Here is a 15,668-nt window from a genome sequence, read left to right on the forward strand (position 1 = left end):
GCAGGGAGGCAGGGAGGGGGGAGGGAAGGGGGGTAAGTTTTCTATTGTTCGTTATGTTTTTTGTTATTGTGATACACCGAATTACACGTAGAGGCATGCTGTTTGGAACCACAGAAACAATTATTTGTCGAGTTGCTACACTGATCCAAGATGATGGGGGTTGACGCACACACAATTCCGCGGGGAGCTGGGGCAACTATGACACCTTCTATATCGATACTCTCCTGGAATGTCCGGGGCCTGGGGGACAGAATCAAGCGGGGTCTGGTCCTGAAAAGCATTAAAAGGGAAGGGGCAGCAGTCATCCTCCTACAGGAGACGCATCTCACTGGCACGGCCACGAAAGCCATGGACAGGTGGGGTTTTAAGATGGTGGCCCACTCTGAGTTCACCTCTGGGTCCCGGGGAGTCGGCGTTCTAGTGAAAAAACAATTCCCCCTCTTCATACAGTCTGCCAGGTCAGATACGGCGGGTAGGTTTGCCGCTATACACGCACAGTGGGAGGGAAAACCCATTAACATCGTCTCTGTCTACATCCCACCTGCATTACAAGCGATGGCCCTAACAGATCTTAGTACTTTCATACTTGGGCTCCCTGAGGGAGATTTGCTTCTCTGGGGTGATTTTAATTTGGTAGCTGATAGTCGACTGGATAGGGTCCCCCCGAAATTGGCACCAGCTGGCGCGACACGACTGGAGGGCTTCCTGACTGCTATGGGACTGGAAGACCTCTGGAGGAAATACAACCCCCAGGAACAACAGTACACATATCACTCCAGCGTCCACAACACTCTCACTAGGCTTGACTATTTCCTTGGCTCGCCGGGTGGTCCGGATACTGTGTCCAAGGTAGAAATACGGCTGCGCGGTATTTCCGATCACTCACCACTACTACTTACCTACGCACATCACCAACCCACACGGCGTCGGATTTATCCAATTCGCGCTGTTTACCTCCATAATCCTAAGATCAGGAAGGAGCTGAGGGTAGGAACCAAACAGTACTTCCGAGACAATACGGGCTCGGTGTCTTCTGCTGCCACTCTGTGGGAGGCCTACAAAACAGTACTTCGGGGGCATGCAATAGTCTCCATTACAGTGCTTAGGCGGGAGGGGCGGGCGGAATTGTTGGCTCTGGAGACGGAGGTGGCTGGGGCAGAGGCGAGACATGCGGCAGACCCAAACCCCACTACAGCACACACTTTGCAAATAGCACAACATCGTCATAAAACACACCTGACCGAGGAAGTCAAGCTGCAACTATCGGCCACGAGACACAAAATTTACGAGATGGGCGACAAAGCGGGCAAGTTACTGGCTTGGCTGGACAGACGTGACAGGCAAGACAGGTGGATAGCACAACTGGCGATAGAGGGAGGGGACCCCATTAGAGATCCCGCTACGATAGTACACGCGCTAACTCGTCACTACGAAACGGTGTACGCGTCGAAGTCCACAATCACGGAGGACGAGGCATACACCTACATTAGAGATCTTAAGATGCCGTCGCTGACAGAGGAAGAGTCTCAGGCCTTGGACGCAGACTTAACGACCGATGAGGTACGACTGGCGATTAGAGCCCTGCAGACGGGTAAGGCACTGGGACCCAATGGAATACCAGTTGACCTATACAAGCAACATGCGGACACGCTTGCGCCACACTTGCTGCGTATGTTCGCGGAAAGCTTAGAGGCAGGGGAGCTCCCGTCAGATCAACGCACGGCCACGATTGTGGCAATCCTAAAACCAGGGAAACCAGCTGACCTCTGTACGTCGTACCGCCCAATTTCCCTCATCAACGCGGAGGCTAAAATACTCGCGAAACTGTTGGCACAACGCCTCACGTCCCATTTGCCCAAGCTTATACATAAGGACCAATCCGGCTTCATGCCGGGCAGGAACACGGCGCTTAACTTGCGTAGAGTACACGGGGCACTGGCGCGCGCACAGCATCTTTTAGAACATGCGGTGATATTATCCCTCGACGCTCAAATGGCGTTCGACACGGTCCACTGGCCCTTTCTATTTGCTGTGCTACGTCATTTTGGTTTCGGCCCAAAGTTCTGCTCCTGGATCCGGTTGCTATATGCACGACCGATGGCGCATGTAGCCGCTAATGGCCACATCTCGGCAGACTTTCCGTTGTTTAGGGGCACGCGCCAGGGCTGCCCACTATCCCCCTTATTGTTTGCCATGGTCCTCGAACCCCTGGCCGAATGGATAAGGTGGGAACCCACGATCAGTGGTATGCGCTGGACGAATGAATGGGAAGATAAAATTTCCCTCTACGCCGACAATGTTTTATTATACCTCACCTCTCCCAAGCGCTCGATTAACACATTACTAGACGTTTGCACGGCATACGGACGAGCTTCAGGTTACTCGATCAACTGGTCCAAGTCCACCTTATACATACTGCGCAGTCCCGCACCATGCTTGCCGGATACTTGCCCGCTGCGGATCTCCGATGCCGGGTTTAAATACTTAGGAATATACGTCACGGCTGACCCTGATGTTTTCCGGTCCCATAATCTACAGCCCCCTCTTGACCGCCTCAAGCGTGACATCCGACACTGGGCATCACTGCCGCTGACGCTGTTGGGTAAAGCGGCCCTGTTCAAAATGATGGCCCTGCCCCGCTTCCTCTACGTTTTAGAAAACACACCCTACCCTGTCCCCCATGCGTACTTCAAAACCATTGCAGCAAACGTCTCGGTACTACTATGGGGCGCTAGACCTGCCCGTATAGCGCAGACCAAGCTTACGCGCGGCTGGTACGATGGAGGCATAGCGCTCCCAGACGTCCACCTTTACTACTGGGCGTCGCAGTTGAAGATCATCAATCAATGGCTGCATCTCCCCCAGTCTGAACCGGCTCTAAAGGCAGACAGGGCACAGTTGGGGTTCTCTGGTATGCTCGCCCCCCTGTACGATAAAACACTGGTCACCATAAAGATCGGACCGCTACGTCACACGCTCACAGTGTGGCATGGGGGGCTGAGCAGGCTGAAATGGCAGGGCGTGATGACGCAGATGACCCCGTTGTGGGACATAAGACAGCTGGGACGGCTGAGGCACTCCAAGGGCTTCGATTGGGATACTATCGGAATCTCGACCATTGGAGATCTGTGGCAGAAGGGGCAGGTGCTGCCTTTCGAGGCACTGCAACAACAATATGACTTGGCGCTGACAGAACGTTTTAGGTACGCACAGGTGCGCCATGCGTTAACAGCGGCGTTCAGGTCCGGGACGGATGTCCCTGAGGCGTCCCCGCTAGAAGACAGGCTCCTGACTGACTTTATGCCCTCGAAGGCGACATCTCTAACCTATAGGAAACTGGTAAACAACTTACCCGACCCTCTAGAGGCCCTGCGGAAGAAATGGACGCACGACTGCGGTGACATCGACGATTCAGAGTGGCAGGAGGCCACTTCGTCTCCGAAAGAAATAGGTATCCCCTCGCGTCTTCGCTTGGTACAACTCCGTATACTTCACAGATCATACTACACGAGGGATGCACTACACAAGATGAAAAGAATCACACACCCATACTGCCTGAGGGGATGTGGGGAAATAGGTAGCTTCTACCACACGATATGGGAATGCCCCCACATTGCACACTACTGGGTTCAAGTAATGCGCACCATGTCACAGTCTGAGGGACTCTCCATATTGCCTGCTCCTAAGCGTTGCCTTATGAACATTTGGGAGCCCAACGATCTTACACGGTATGGGAAGAACTGGATGACACTAGGTATGATGGTGGCGAAGCGGAATATAGCACAGAGGTGGGGAGGGGGGGTGTCGCCTTCAATATCGGCCTGGAGGCAAGATATGGATGCAGCGATGATTGCAGAACGGGCAGTGAAATAGAGGTTGTCCCAAGAAATGGAGTAGGGTCTGGGGGGCATGGAATAAATACAGGGGGAACATTTGCGACCCACCTTCTGATACGGACAGCACTAGCTCTGACTCGGAATAGCACTGTCAAACTCCACACTTGGTTGACCACCCATGCTTTGGTTTGTAAAATAGACTGCTCCTGTGTTAAGGATGTACTCTCGAATGTTTCTGTTGCCATACTACGGTGCCTAACTTATTTTGAGTCTCTATGTGTCATTGTGTCACGTTGTTTCAAAATGCCAATAAAAATAATTTCAACAAAAAAAAAGTGACTAATACATCCCGCCCAAGCCATTCTTAAAGCTTTGGGGATCTGGAATAAGTCTGAATTGTCACACTTGTAGGTGTGTGATGGTTAGTAGCTGGTTTGGCACTGTAATTCGTACCGGAAATGGGTGCCGCAAGCTGCAGTGGCCTTCTGACTAGGGCCCAGGCATGTATTTTTTTATCTTTGTTTTTCAAAAATGATGCACTGAAATCAACACAGTTAATCATGATTAATGTTGTAGTAGAATACAAAACAGAACAGTTACTAGAAGTAACTAACTCATGAAATACCACTGACACTTGCTGTTGCAGGAGCTCCCTTATGCAACTGCTATACATCACACAGATAGCAGTTCAAAGCTGAAGCCTGCTGTGAATAAAGTAAATCCAACCATTAATCCCGCCGTTAATTGATGCTGGCAAAGTATCAAGAATTTCTTATTTTGTATAAGTACATTTGAAAGTTTAGTTCAGACACTATATAAGATAAGCACAGAAGTATTCACCAGCGCTCATAAGCTTTGTGTTTAGTTCTGTGTCTGGATGAAAGGGAGCCCACCTGGGATGTGTTTGCACTGAAGCAACAGTTACTAGCTCTGCACACTGGTTGAATATGCACATAATGCCGACATATGCGGACTTCTTATATCTAGCTTGCAGAGTTCAACATGGCAAGATTACAGTTCCAATCATTAAAGGACTTTGTCTATGTTAAAAAACGGTACAATCAACAACGGTTCTGTTGGATTTCGTTCAAAATAATGTATATAAATCTACTTATATAAATACTCTGGAACTTAGAAGGATCCTGATTATGTGATAAATCACTTTAGCAAAACGAATGCAATCAAATTAAAATATACACTGATTATAATACTGGTAATTCTACCTGTTGGGTGAATCATATATTGACTACAATAGTTACCATCACTGTGTAAACAACATACAAGTTGCTCCATGAATAGTAGATGTCGGCGCACTGCTCGTACAAAGTAAAATATGTGTAATATGTACAATTATATACATATGAAGACATTACAAAGCCAGGCTAAGTGAGCTACAAATAATTTTAAATTGCAAAACAGGATAAGTCCAAATATCATGTTGACGTTTTGACTTGGAAATATGTGTTAAATAATTTCATCTAGTCACGTCGTCCTCAGGACAACCACGGAGTCAGCCTCAGAAATGTGATGGCTTTAGGTGTATTTGTACTAATATCTCATATTCTTCAGAAAAGGCACAATTTGTCGTGCCTTTCATAAAGCCAGAATAACCTCAAGAGAGCACTATCCAGGTAGAGGCATTCCAAACTGGCAAAGCCTCTTTTTACATTACTACTGACAACCCCGCACTGTGATGATTACTGCTTGTGATCTTGCATATGGTGGCCACTATTTTAATCCTGTCTGATGTAGTCACTATTACATCACTAATAATACAGTTGCATAAAGTAACTTGAGGGGGCAGCCCCAGCAAAGTTCATGGAGGGGGCCAACCCACACTCTAGACCCAGTTAGGCGCTCTCAGGCCAGGGACCCGCCGCCCGTGCACAGTGCCATGGGGGGGGGGGGGATGGCGCATCGCAGGGGCTGCAGGAACTATTGTTACACAACTGTAATAATATTAGTATTAAGGGTGATTTTCATTGATGTAAGTAGCTCTTATTAAAGAAATTGTTTCAGGGCCCCTATGTAGTCATTCGACAACGCCATCTTTCTTCAGAATTTAGTCTCAAATGTAGTAATTAGAGAACTTTGGAGTTTCATTCGGAGGACACACGCCTACTTCATCAAGACGCTGTCTACGTACATTGGGACAGCACATTAAACAGGACATATGCAGATACAGAGGCTCCAGTCTTGCTTCATCTTTGATCAATAATAGGCAAGATGCCCTACCTCATCCACCCGAGGATGTCACAAAAGCAGCTGTGATCGGCATAGCCCTCCACTCAGCCTTTCCATCTGCAGGCATCTGATACTTCAACCTGTACACATCGACCACGCAAGCCAGTGGCGGCAGACAGTCATTCTTATGAAGGGAAAATAATGCAGAAACCTGTGGCATTGCCTAATTCAATGTCCACGGCTGCAATTTCTGGATTTACTAAGAACTGTAAAAAAACAATATTTCATCAATCAATAAAGTCAAACCTCAAATATTAATAAATGTCACTTTGGATGACCTTTTAGCAAGGTAAGGAGGAGCGTGTCTGCGAACAGGTGCGTGCAATACTGTACCACCGTTGCATATTTTTAACTGTTTCGCAGGGCATATTATCCCATTAGAGCACAGCTTGCAGGCAAAGAGCTACGTTTGAACCCAGGCAGCAATCAAGACTGAGCAAACTCCTGCCTTTATATTACTCCCAACACAACGCTTCCGCAGATCACAAAACAAGCCCAGATGCTGCAAATACGGCTGCCAAGTAAATACAGGAAGAATTACAAAAAAACTTTAAAAATGAACTTTCACATCAGGCAAATAACACACTGTCAAAAGGAACAGATACCAGAAACCTATCTCCAAATGTGGACCAGTAAAGACCTAATGATAGCTCCCAAAGAACAAGCTCAGGCTCCTAATTGGAAACACACTCACTCAGCAGAACAAGCAAGTACCTCTAATTGGAGTCACCACAACTATAATACCCCTTAAAATCTTCCTTTCAACGTATAAACACATCATTAAATGGAAACCTCTAAAATAAATGACAGACTCAATCACAAACGTTTAACAATAAAAAACTATACAAGTAAATAAGTACTGTTATAAAAGATATGGGAGGATTCCGCCTTCTTGTAACTGTGCTTGGATAGCAGAGATGTGGGCAATTTAGGAAAAGGGCTGATGGAACAGCGTGGCAAGGATCCAAATGATCTTGGATATCAATGCCTGCATTACAGAAAAGTCAAATTTCACGTTATAGATCTAGACATACAGTAGGTCACAAGTAATTATAAACAAATGTCTACTGGAATTCAATCTCTTTTTGCAAGAAAACTACAGAGGTGAACTATCGGCTAAAGTCTCATACACTAATGGCAGGGAGCACAGATGAAAGAAGACTGGGTAACACCAACCTTGAACATCTGGAAACCTGTGTTCAAGCAACCATTCACATTTCACCCTCTGGAGCTGATTCACAAACTGGCAGTAGCATATATGCCATACGCAGATCGTCAACAGAGGGCGGCTCCATGCAAGTCCTACAGAATAGACCACTTCATTGTGGGGGGTCAAGTGACCTGCTCACCCAATAGCCTATGCATTTATTCCACAAAAATGTACAATACACAAGGCTACCATTGACACAAACGAATGCATATCAAATAATCAAGTTACTAACTTAGTTTACATCCTACGTGCATTTTAATGCCTCAATTCAGTCACAAAATACCAGGAAAACATCTTCTGGTCAATAGGCGCAGATGTAACAAGACACTGCTGGACAGTGACACTTTCTGGTTACTTCTCCTACAGAGCTTATTAACTGTAAGCCAAACAGTTAACCAGTCTTGTACCCCTTACATCCTAAATCATCAAACAAAAGGTCCTCTCATTCAGTGTTCTAATCAGACTCCAATCCCTTTTCAACCACTTGCAATTCACAAGCTAATGGCACCCTTCCATAAGTAAAAAAACCAATACAGACCATTCCGCTATTCCAACTTAAAGACAGAATCTTGTTTTTTCTACCATAAATACAATAAAAATATAAAAAAAGACACTGGAACTGTTCAAGTTCAATGAGTTCACTGAATCTTGCTGCCTCTAATCAGCCTAGGACAGACTGGAGGTGGCGGCACGGTAATCATAAAGAGGAGATAGCCCTTGTAACATGGAATAATTTTGGGGAAAAGCTTAAAGGCGTACCAATATAAATTTCCAGTCAGACTCCCGTAGCTAAAAACCTTTGCCTCCATCCTGTCTGTGACATATAAGGATGGTGCCTGCACACTTTTGTATAACGTATGGTCGTGTGAGGCATACAAGTATGCATGGCTGAGGGAATCCACATATGTGGAAAAGGGGGAGGCTGACATTGTGCAAGGCTTTCAAAGTCCATGCTCGAACTGAGAGTCTGCACATTCAACTTCTCTGTCCCGCTCCTGAATGCGGTTGATTTGGTGGGTGAGAGGAGGTGGCTCACCAGCCCTCTTTGTCACAGTTGCATTTCTTCTATCATTGACTGCAGCACCATTCCTCTCGTCCTACGTGAATCTGCATAGCTTAAGGATCACCTTCTTAGGCTCATATACATTTACCTGGAGTGGCTCAAATCGTTCTGGGGAAGCTACAATGAGAACATATGCTTGTGTCCGCTGATCATGCAGCTATCATTCCCCACCAGGTTTGGAGGACTCATCCAGTGTTCCAAAGGTGGAAGAGATCTGATTGACCAGTACTGTCTTTGGCCAGTACTGGACTTTGCGTTTTTCCTCAACATCCAAGGAGTGCTTTAGAAGTAAGTACAGAATCATGCATTTAGGATATAAAAGCCAGAGGAGCAGCAAAAGCGGTGACGAGCAGCGAGGAGTGGCGGTGAAGTCCGGAGCACGGGGAAGAGCGGCGGCTCAGGTAAGACAAAGGCAAAGGCAAGGCGGGAGGCGGAGGCGGGAGGCGGTCTGGGCAATGTCGGGGCGACGCTGCCGCAATCCGGAAATGCTGCCCCCAGCCCCCTTCTGCCCCAGGCAACGCTGGGGCGGGCTGCTAGTATAATACAATACCCACATGGGTAGAGCAAGAGGAATGTTGCAGCACACAAGAAGAGATACAGCTAGCGGTGCAGACTAACAATGAACACCAGTAGTGGCCATCTCTTGGATCCATCTGCATTTGAATTAAATAAGTAATTTGCATTGTACTTGAAATACACTTGCCTAGTCAGTGGGGGTTTCTTCTGTCAGACATAAAATGGGATGCTGAGTTATCTCTGTGCGCAACAGTGGTGAAGCACCTTCTGGAAATCTTTGTGAATTTGGTTGAATAGACTCTGTCAACTTAAACCCTTCAAAACACGTCATCCACTAGGCTTTTTCATTCTTTGGGGGATCTTTCTCACCCTGTTTTTTTATCTTCACCCTAATGCCCTATTACTCAATACGACAGCCCCTTCTATCAGCTGCTTCTGTTCTGCTGACTGCTCTTCATTTCCTCTTTCATTCAGCTCCTTCTCACCTTTCCTCACTCTCCAAGTCTCACTTTCTACGTCATTTTTCATTCTCTTTAATCATTCCCCTTTCCTTGTTAATCCCTCTCCATTACCTCATTTCACATTACTCTGTTCAGTTGCCTTCCTCCGTTGATTCTTCTATTCTCGGTCTCTCTGCTTCCTATTCTGTACCCCCACTTTTCCATTATTTTCCGCAAAAACGTCTATTTCCTCTTTTAGGTGTATTGCCGGAAGCCTTTATTTTAACATCAACAGACTGGATTTTATACTGGATCTGTAATTTGTTATATATTTACGATATGGGTTGAGGAGGCATCAATTTGGTTTTTCACCAAACTGACTTCTTTGACAGGCTAGTTTCACCAAAAAGACATTTATCAAGTTAGTTTGTTGAAGAAATTGTATATGGTTCTCATGTGGAACTAAAGGACAGATGTACAAAGTATTTTTCCGGTCACAAATTGAATTATTCGCAGAATTGGTCAGTTTGGGACTGTAAAATGTTTTTTTTTTAATACAAAATGCGATTCGGTAACTTGTTATCGAATCACATTTTGCATTTGGGGTTCGGTATTTGGAAGGGGCATGTTTAGGGCGTCTTTCCAAATACCCAATAGGTATGGTATGTATTACAGTTTTGCGACTGAATTAAGGGCTCAAACCTGTAATACTTTACCACCAGTTTACAACTGGTTCTAACCCATTCGCAAAGAGTAAGTGGTCCCCTCGGGACCTCGTCCCCTTTGAGAATGCAAATAAAAATATTTTTTAGGAGCAGGGATTGTTCCAACGGACCACTGCCTACTCTTAAAAAATGAAACTGCAAAGTTTCATTTTTTCTTCTTAAATGCATCCCTTTTAAAAAGCAATCACAAATACGGTGGTCTGCTGACCTCAGCAGGCCACGACTCCTGTGATGGCTGTGACTCCTAATGTGTCGCAAATTGTGACCTACCTCATTAATATGCATGAGGTAGGTCTAATTGCGATCCACTAGGAATCGCTTATGAAACTCAAAAGAGTTTCATACATTGGGAACACCGATTTCCTAATTGTGATTCGAAGAGAATCGCAATTAGGAAATCAGCAGTCCTAATATTAGTACATCTAGTTCACTGAGTACTGTTCTCAAACCTACATCGTCAGAAGGATAATGGTAGTCAAAAATGCAATGAAGAAAGGTTCAAACATGTAAACATTTATAATGCACAAATGTTTCACGGAGAGAATTAGTGAAGTACAAGAGGATGTAATTCAATAGGAGAGTTCTAATGCAACTTAAATTCATAATATGAGATTGGTGGGGATAATTAAGAGTAAAACAAGATTTCTCAATGAAGGAAAGTGAATATATAGAACAACAACACTCTAGCAGTGGTGGCGGCAAATGTAAAAAACACTTACTGAAAGGACTGTGACAGACATAAGGGAGCAACAGAACTGAGTCTGTGTTTCAATATTAAGCAGAGACATTCCCAGAATGGGTGGGCCTGGAAATACTTGCCTACTATTTGTTTATTACAGGTTTGAACATAGCCTCCTTTCAAGTGTTAGAGGGATTAACATCATTTATTGACTAGATATGTTTAGCTACAACCCAATAACAAACAATCCGAACCCAAAAAATAAAAAAAGGAATAACAAAAGTATGTAAAACATTTTTCGATATAAAATAATGTTTTCTAGCTAGCTATGAAACTTACAAAATGACCTAGTCATTATTGCCTACCTGCTAGCCATGTTCCACTCCAGAGCTGGATTCTGGGAGTTTCGTTCACTTTCCGTCAGTGCCCCACCTTTGCTGCTATCTTTTTCGGGTTTAAGCTGATCCCACTGGGCAGTACCTATATTGATGGACTGCAAGTCTATTTGGTATTGTCTGTCCTCAACTTCTGAACCTGGGTCACGTAGTATTCCCAAATTCATAGCTCTCCTGAAAAGGAAATACATGTTTCATGATTAACATCATTTCAACAAGTCTTTGCAGTATTGAGCAATGTTCACAATTAAGTGAAAGCTTTAAGACTTTTTTAATATGTATGTATTTTAAAGGTGTTGTTAACCCTACCTGGAAAGGGTAGAGGCACCATTTTATTTGACATTCAACACTAGATGTTAAAGAATACTGCCACTAAGGTTAAGGAAAGATTAAAAACAAAAACAACAAAAAAGTCAATCTTACATATGCACACTGATAAAATAAACCATTTAATAACTAGAACATAATTATCTTGTACAGCGGTTCTTAATCTTGTGATTTCTGTGAACTCCTACTTCTTCATCACTGGATTCGGGGGACTCGTGCTGAATTATTACTGGAATCCAAGGACCCCAATCTAAGCGATTTCTACCTACGATTTGAATCTCAAAACAATACTCACAAATATTTTAAAAAGTGCGCATCAGCATTTTACTTTGTCTTTTTGCTCGTAATGCATGCTCTCTCTTTTTAGTAATTCAGTTGAGGCCATCCATCATCCATACTATATTATGATTTCTGTACTCCTGCCGCTCCCACTAATCAAGCCATGAATACCAACTCAATTAGTAGCTGGCAAGTTCAATTGCCTTCAAATTTACAGCAGAACGTTTTTACATTATGTATGTGTGTGGGTATATATATATATATATATATATATATATATATATATATATATATATATATATACATATATATATATATATATGGCTGGTGTAATTGAATAATAAATCACCGAGGAATTAGCACGAAAACTTGGGCTTACTCTCGTTATTCCTTTGGAAGAAAGGTGTGGTGAATGGCGTCTTCGTTATATATATATATATATATATATATACACATACACACACACTGGGCAGTTATGATCATGTTTCCATAGGAAATGCCTTTTTTGATTTCCTTATAACTTTGTCCATGTCTGATGAATCATCATGAAACTTAAAAAAAATAGTAATTTCAGCTCCAAGGTTTTGAGTTGATCCGTCAAGCAGGGGCAAAGAAAAAGGGGGTCCCAAATGTATTATCTCCATTAATTTTTCCAGAGGAACTTTAGACACCACTACACCCCAAACCGCTGAACAGATGTACAATACATCTAGCAGAAAGCTAGATCTTGGTAAGGAAAGAGTGCTTTTTGTGATTTGGTGTAAATCCGTTTACCCCGACTCCCTGGGCTCCCCTCGTGGGGTTACATTTTTTTTTATAAATGGGTTTTGTGGGTTACATGGATCCACAGCAACTCCCAGCTCGACACCCCTGGGTGTCACTCCAGATCCGCAGATTCACAGACCCACCCCCCCCCCATAAATAAATAATGGAGTGGGTTTGGTGCATGCAGATGGTTAGAGGAAGGTCCTGGTCGGTGGAGATGCCGTGCCATTAACCCTCACAATGCTCATGGTTAAGGGCCATTCACAGCAGGTGGGACTGTCTGCGGAGGAGGGTTGGCCACAGGCCTTGAGGCCAACCTAATGCTGCACACAGCTGGATGCTGTGCATGGCGGGGGTTTGCAAGCCAGTGGTGGGGTTAGCTTTACGTTTGAAAATGAAATATTACTTTACATTGAAAAAAAACTAGAAATTCACAGAAAAAAACAAAGGTTAAAGGGACGCTACAGTTAGGTGGAAATATCAGTTCACAAATGCTGTTTAAAATTAACAAAACCACTTAATTTCACCAGTTATAGTTATCTTAAGGAATTATAACTCATGCCTTCAAGTAATTATAACTCGCACCTTCGCCATGCCCTGCTATTACGACATCAATGATAACATCATTGCAACATTTTAAATGACAACATCACTGATGAAAATACTGTGCTAGGCCCAAACACTTGCTTGCACTCTTCACCGCAGACCATCAAAGTGTAAGTGCCTCCATCCATGAGAGTGGAATCTCACATAAAATTGTGTTGCTCACAGAAATAACTCCGAGGCGGGCACTCCAGGGATTTTAAAGTGCTATTTAATCACCCCAGTGCAGTGTACGGACCACAGGTTAAGAACCGCTGATCCAGTATACTTGAGTCTCCTGTAACTGTATGCTTAAATCACTATGTTTGCCTTCACCGTATCTTCTTTTTGCAATTTTCACCTTAACAATTTACCTATTTATCGTTAAGAGCAGCTATCGCAAAAATTACAAACATAACAGCCTCTAGCTCTTTAGATAACAGACAGGGGGAAAAAAACATTACACACTCTAATACACCTGAGAGAAATCCCTGAATATATTCTGAAAATTAGGACAAATGTTTCCTCATGTCCAAATTGAGTCGGTGAATGAGATACTCCAGTGTGTTTATTAACACGTCATCTCAATGTAGTCAAGGAAGGATGACTTTTACCACAGGCACCTAAGAATGGTGCAAGAATCATTAGCACCAAACTCAAAAAAAGGATTTTTGCTGGCCATGGCGCCATCCCTCCAGACAGAGCACTGTTCTTGCAGCTTGCTGCAGCTACACAGTACTCTTAACTGCACCCTGCCGTCTCCTGAGTGGCTCACCTTATGCACATGCTGGGCATGCATACATGGCTTCAGGGTCTAGAACATGATTAACCTGGGGGGTCCAAACCAAAAAGCAGCAGGGCTCATAAATTTCAAAACACCAAGTTTCTGTTTTTTGTTCCTTCAGGCTAAAAAGTTACTTCATCACATTGAACAATCATTATTTAATCAAACATTAACGCCAGCTCTTTCCCAGACCAGACTCTAAAACATACGCAGATATGATGAGAGGTAAAACAATCATAACGTTGGCACTCATGCTTTCATCTGTTAGCAGTTTCCTGCCCGGCGACCATAGCTCACGAAGGTAAGGATTTTTAAACTCACAGTGCAGTAGAGTGTCTTGCAATCCGATACAAAGCTACAAATGTCATGCAAAATACCCTCAGCCTTTTTGTTTCCAAGCCATATCCATTCCTGTCCTGGCACAATCCCCAGAACACAAATTAACACAGCAATGAAATCTTGCTAATTCCTGCTGCCTTAGAAAGCTTCAGCCACAGGTTATTTATACCGGGGGATGATTTACAAGGGAAATCCCCTGCTCCGATACATTCAGGTTACCAAAGTGTGTCCTGCCATTTGGGGCTCTGCAGGAGAGTTTCGGGTTACATGTCCTACTGCCATGAAGTGAGGCGGTAAAGCCATGGATTTGCACATGTAACACGACTGATCACAACGGGGCCTAGAGGCATGGATGATGGAGGGACCTGGATTTCCAGTGGATTCGAAAGAGGTTTGCCTTCTCCAAGGGGCTGGTGATGTTTGAAATATCAGATACATCGCGTTCTCATTGAAAAACGTCTTGTGTATCTCCTAAACGTCTTGTGTACCAAGACAGGCAGTAAGAAGATACGGTTGATTGTCCTTGCAAATTATGTGGCTAATGTGGTTTGTTCATTACCGAGTCGTCATTAAATATACATTTTATAACATAGAACGAAATAGGAAACACATACACATAGAAAACAAGCCGTCAGGACAGAAAGCATAATATGAATGTCAGATCCTTAGAAAAGTTCCAAAGGGGAAGACATCTGCAGAGAGCAATCAGGTAATGAGGTGGCACCAGCAGAAGTATTGAGATTGAGAAGACCTCCAAACAGAGCTTCTCTTTAAGCACTAAGCCCTCCATCTTGACATGAACATGCCACCCAATCAAATTCACCTTGGTGGTCAAGGAGAGGTTAGTGAAACAAAGGTAGAAGTCATTTACAAGCTTCTGGAAAGGGAACAGAAGAGAAACAGTTCTGGGTGAGGAAGGCTTTTTAAGCACTTGTTTATGTTTGTGGTGTTGTGGAAGGGCCGCATTATGCAAGCAACTCCAGAGCTTGGCAATACTTAAAAGAGTGTCTTCATCTGCCAGGGCTCAGCGTGCTCTTCTCAACCTGCCATTCAAGAGGTCAGACGCATAAAACTGTGAGCTCATGTATTTACCCAACCAAGGCACAGTTTTATGAAAGGCTCAGTCATTTCAAGTGCAAACTTAAATGTGACATCAGCGTAATAGATGCCATGCCCGCTTATTTTAGGCAAAAAAGGCTGGAATATAATGTTGAGGAATGTAAACCAGTGACACTTCACGAAGAAGAATCTTTATTGAAATGTTAGGAATCAAAACATGGATCCTTGTAACTTGATGGCTGGCGTCCAAAGATCCACACTACATTCTAGTCAAGACTGCTGCCAAAAAACCCTAACTATGCTTGCATAAGCCACGCTCTTACTGCTCCTACCCCAGTGTGGCTTCTTATGCAAGTAGCCAGAGTCTTTACAACATATACAAGACGATGGAGTAGTGGAAAAGAAGAGTGTGGCACGCCCCCACC

At 44.1% G+C, this 15,668-nt stretch overlaps 1 protein-coding gene across 4 annotated transcripts in view; it reads right to left on the bottom strand.

Annotated features, from left to right (window-relative positions):
* Positions 1–15,668, bottom strand: part of VPS13B (vacuolar protein sorting 13 homolog B) — a 3,181,000-nt gene that overhangs the window by 1,258,621 nt on the left and 1,906,711 nt on the right. For all 4 annotated transcript variants that reach the window (XM_078686964.1, XM_078686965.1, XM_078686963.1 and 1 more), the window contains exon 31: positions 11,079–11,282. In XM_078686964.1, coding sequence (XP_078543090.1) covers positions 11,079–11,282 — 204 coding nt within the window. The remainder of the gene's footprint in view (positions 1–11,078; positions 11,283–15,668) is intronic.

The sequence above is a fragment of the Lissotriton helveticus genome, chromosome 4_1 (assembly GCF_964261635.1).
Source record: "Lissotriton helveticus chromosome 4_1, aLisHel1.1, whole genome shotgun sequence".
NCBI lineage: Eukaryota > Metazoa > Chordata > Amphibia > Caudata > Salamandridae > Lissotriton > Lissotriton helveticus.